Below are 4,973 nucleotides of genomic sequence, written 5' to 3'. Positions count from 1 at the left end.
AGGTACCTGTTATAACTTTGTCATCGTTCACCACCTCCTTGGCGTTCATCTGAAACACCCTAGCATTCGACTTCTTTGCCTCATCATGCTTCTTGGTGTTCTTCGGGCAGTTTGTCTTAATGTGCCCTTTTTCATTGCAACCATAGCATGTTGCATCCTTCAAATTTCAACACTCCAAAGACTTGTGCCCTTTCTTCTTACAGATTCCACAAGGCTTGGCTTATGGATCTAGAGTGCATTTACAGAAGTGCCTCTTATCATAGTTCTTGCATTGGGGCTTGTTACCAGAATGATCCTTCTTAAACCCTGAGTTTCCTTTCTTCTTCTTGTATGACTGGTGGGACTGATCATCCTCTCTTTTTCTCTTTCCTTCCTCTGTGGCCCTCCTAGACTTACTCCTTATAACATCAAGAGTAAGAGACAGTGATAGATCTACAGCCGATCTATAAGTGGTAGGCTTTGAGGCCTTTACATTCCCCTTGATTTCAGGGCTAAACCACCGATGAAGCGCGCAATGCGCTTAGGCTCTGGAGTGACCAGGTATGGAACGAGTCTGGACATTGAGTTGAAGCTGGTAACATAGGATCTGCAGTCCAGATATTTCATAACCAATGTGAGGAAATCAGTCTCCACCTTCTCCACTTCATGTTGTGGACAGTAAGTATCTTTCACAAGCTCAACAAATTTAACCCAAGTGAGGTTATACAAAGGAATTTTCCCCGTGGATTGCACTAAAGCTTTCCACCGTGTCTGTGCATCGCCCTTAAAAGATTGGGACACAAACTTCACAATGTCCTCCTTGGCACACCCACTTATGTCAACAACTGTCTCCATCTCATCCAGCCATTTCATACAATCAGTGGCTCCTTTTTCCCCAGTGAAATCCCTTGGTTTACAAGATACAAAACATTTGTAAGTACATCCCTTGTTATACCGTGGAGCCTGATCAAACACAATCTGTTTGTCGGGTTCGCTTTTCTGATTGGATGAACGCTCAGATTCATCCTTCCTCGACGTATGCGGTTTTGAGAGGGACTTAGAATGAGTTTTCGAACGAGCATCACTTGACTCTTTAAGTACCTCGTTCACAGCTTTAGTAACTGCTATGTTTATCATGGCTTCCAGCTCAGTGCCAGTAACATTCACTCTTGTATTATTATTCCCATCAACTGGGTGACTATAAGCTTCATCTGAGCCAGCCATTGTGAAGATTTGAATGTTATAAGTCAAGTAATAATACTTTGTTTAGTTATCGCATAGCGAATCATCGTATTTGATGTTTAAATCGCCATGGTATAAAATAACCATATAGGCCAATAAGTTTATTATTTATGAGGGAAGCATATTTGAAATTGTTTGATTATAATTAGCCTAGGTTACCAATGAACCATCAAAGGCATTTAAATAGGATATATTACTTTATATATATATATATATATATATATATATATATATATATATATCAGACAGGGGACATATGTCACAACTGTCAATGTCATATAGACATTTTTATACAGCACAAAGGCTTGTCTCGAAGGACATTTAGATGGCACAAAAGACCTTGTCACTAGGACAATTTGAAATATATTTATGATCTTTTTAGATCGAAGGTTTTAAGGGTTGAACATAGTTCATCGCCTTTTGTCAAGAAGTTATAAGCTATAACTATCTTTGTCATGAAAATCAATATAAATTGGCCCGTAGGCAGAATGAATAACATCTCTAATGTATGTTTTAGTATAGACATCATATTCGATGTTATTAGCCATGATTCATATTGATCATTTAGGCTATGTAAGGGCTTGCAAGAATCCAAGTACTTCGAGGGCTGGTGTGGTTTCTCAAGCCACACTACCAAGAGTGTTAACATATTTTTAGATGTTAACAAGGATTTATTGTCTTAAGAAGGTTATACCATCATAGCCATTGATATTTTGGCTAGGTTGTACTTTTAAGAACATCTTTTGAAATTTCTAAGCATATCAATTAAAATTGAAATGATTGTTTGCATGCTGATGTAATGAACATACATATATATGAATTTCAAAAGAAAGAGATAAATCTCATTAATAGTACTAAGGATTACAAAACTGCCCTAAACGGGTCTTTGAAATACATCAATTATCCACGAAGGGTCTACTAAGAAAGAACAAGTCCTCGCAGGGACTGATACTAAAAAGAAATGTCCATGCAGGGACTTAATTTTAATTAACAAGTACAAATAAAATAAAGTAAAGGTCTTCAGCCGTCATGCTTCTTTCCCTTGATAAGTTTTACAAGTCTTTTAAAGAACTTATTGGTGTTCCTTTCACCTCTATCCACCCTACGTTCCACTTCTTGCACCCTTTGCAAGATTTCTTGTTGTTGTGGTGGTTGAGGTTACGGCTGGGGTTGAGGTGGAGGGTATTATACCCTTGAACAGGATACCCAGTTGGGTATGCAGGTGGAAACGGCGAAGGATAGAGGGCGTTATAATTGACTGCTTCGATGTATAGGTCGTAAGTAGGAGGTTGATAATTGTAACCAGTAGGAGCTTGTGGCTCAAACAGGTTATACCCAGTCGGACCTGGGTAGGTAGGTATTGGGTTTTCATAACCCATTGGAGGTGGCGATGGTGCAAAGGTGGCCGGTGTAACGTCGATTTCCGGCACAACATGTGAAGGTCCACCCATTTGTGGATCTTCAGGGATCAGAGGGTAGTTGCTAGAAGCTTGAGGGGAGCTAAATCTTGGTCCCCCTCGCACAGATATGCGTGCGTTTCTCCTCCGTCTTGGTGGCTCGGGAGGTGGCTGAGGTGGTTCTTCAGCTGGTAGTGGTGGTGGAGTCACCGCTTCAAAGTGCGGTTCCTCTAATGGAGGTTGTGGTGGGGTGTTGTGGTATGAAGGGGTGTTTGCAAATTTCCATTGCCCCCACCATTCATTATATTCATCGGGACCTTTATATGGAGATCCTACAAAGGAAGAACCGCTTGATATATCTATGGGATGCGTAAGCGTCCCAGAAGGTGGCATTTCTGGATCCGGATCTTCATCCAAATCCATGTCTTGTGAGAAGTGGTCTTCAGGGCCCAACGGGTTAAATCCCGCTGGTGAATTAATATAATCATCAGGGCTAAAGTAACCTTGTGAGTAGGAGTGATGGGAAGCAGAATGATGTGAAGAGTGGTGGGAATGGTGTGAGTGCAGCGAATGCTGCGAATGATGCGAATGTTAGGGCTCGTCTGGTTGTGGCGGCCCGAAAGAATGATGGTAGGATGGCGAGGTGCTAAGCGAAACGGATCGCCTCGCTGGTTCAAGAGAATAACCTTTTGTGTTTAATCTCAATGACACAATAGCACATTCCTTAGACTTCCGAGTCTAGACAAATGACCTAGGATTATTCTTAATCTTTATTTGGTTTATATATGTTGTTTTTCTTATTTTTGACAGGTTTACTTATAAAACGATTCCGCCACGCGTAAGAGGAGATAAAGGAAAAGGTCCCATGAGAGTGAGAACATCCAGTCAAGAAGGACCCTCTCATTGACGTACGCCATCAGCATTGTTCAGCTCTGATACCAACCTGTCACACCCTGATAATTCCACATATTCCGGTGGGCCCGGTGGGGAGTATCGTGATGTAGTTGATATCATCATAGACATTTAAACACATTTATAGCACAGCGGAAGGCTTGGAAGTTATCACTATTACAACCCGGAATGTTCAAAATGAAAGAATATACAGACGGTTGTAAAAGAGATCCATAGGCGGACCATTAAAACAAATACATAAAACAGAGTTTGACAGACTTTAAGCATCTAAGGATTTGCAAGATCCTCTTAATTAACGCCAAGTAGCTCCAGCCTAGTTCGTGAGGTACCTGTCACTTAGTCTTTGGAAAATACGTCAGTTTTCACTGGTAAATACAATTAACTGACTCATTTGAAAAGTGTTTATGAAAATTGGTTTAGGCGCACAAGGCACAAAGATTCTTTTATAACTTGGGACAATTTCATTTAAAATCTTGTATACAGATTTACATGTTTGTCATACATTTGGGGCCGATTTGGAAGTCGGTGATGATTAATCGACTCACTACTTATAAAAACCCACAAAGGAGTTATCCCCAACTTGTGGGCAATTTATTATTTAGCATTTGCATCTTTCGGGTGTATGCCTACACCCCGTGCATAGGTCATGGCCATTGATAACTTAAATGAGCCGAGGATATCCAAGACACGGTCGTTAACTCCCAAAGTTTATGTTATCAAACAAAACAGATTAAAACGGGTTATGCGGATTTATTAATCACAATCCGACTAAATGATCCCATACCCGACCAAGCGGTAATAATTTACCGTATCCCAAGCCCGTATAAGGGAAAATAAGTTAAAAGTATTTACCTGAGTTAATAATGCAAGAAATGCTACTCAGCCGTATGTTTCTAAGACTTTATGCAAGTATCTTCTAGTGAGGCTACTTAATCTGAAAGGAATGTATTATTAACCTATTAGGATACTAACGGGTCTTATTTAAGTCAAGGACTTAGACCGGTTAGTTTTAAAGATGTTTTTCGGTTCGACACGCTAGATTAAGCGGAGACCGGAATGGAATGTAATTTAGACCCAACAAGTATGAATACTTGTATAATATGGGTAAACTAACTACATTCTGGATTTTGAAGTTTTGATGACAACGTTAAACCCGTTTTAGTTAATTCATGCAAACTAGTCACATAAATAGAATCGAATGCGTATAAGCATAACAGGTAACCGAATGAGTCATATACAAGTCCCATATGTTATTATGCTTAAAATATGTTATGATATCAGTATGCCCAAAAAGATTTTAAAACCGAATTAGGCCCCACAAGGGTATTTTGGTCATTTTAAAATTTATAAAAGGGTTTAAAGGTAAACTGAAGTTCTGGTCAAAAAAATTCTGTAAAAATATTTATTTTATGATGTTATAATCAGTAGGATATCATACATATG

General features: G+C 39.5%; 1 protein-coding gene across 1 annotated transcript; it reads right to left on the bottom strand.

Moving 5' to 3' along the window:
• Positions 1–2,273: 2,273 nt before the first annotated feature.
• Positions 2,274–3,041, bottom strand: LOC110880884 (leucine-rich repeat extensin-like protein 2). Its single transcript, XM_022129318.1, has one exon. It carries the CDS (start codon positions 3,039–3,041, stop codon positions 2,274–2,276), a length of 768 nt encoding a protein of 255 aa, XP_021985010.1.
• Positions 3,042–4,973: the final 1,932 nt, after the last annotated feature.

This window comes from Helianthus annuus, chromosome 10 (assembly GCF_002127325.2).
Source record: "Helianthus annuus cultivar XRQ/B chromosome 10, HanXRQr2.0-SUNRISE, whole genome shotgun sequence".
In the NCBI taxonomy this organism is placed as follows: Eukaryota; Viridiplantae; Streptophyta; class Magnoliopsida; order Asterales; family Asteraceae; genus Helianthus; species Helianthus annuus.
Note: the sequence above shows the minus strand (reverse complement) of the source record. Positions and strands in the feature narration are given on the sequence as shown.

Coding starts and splice junctions, on each gene's coding strand:
- LOC110880884 (XM_022129318.1), bottom strand. CDS start 3,041: ATGGATTTGGATGAAGATCCGGATCCAGAAATGCCACCTTCTGGGACG.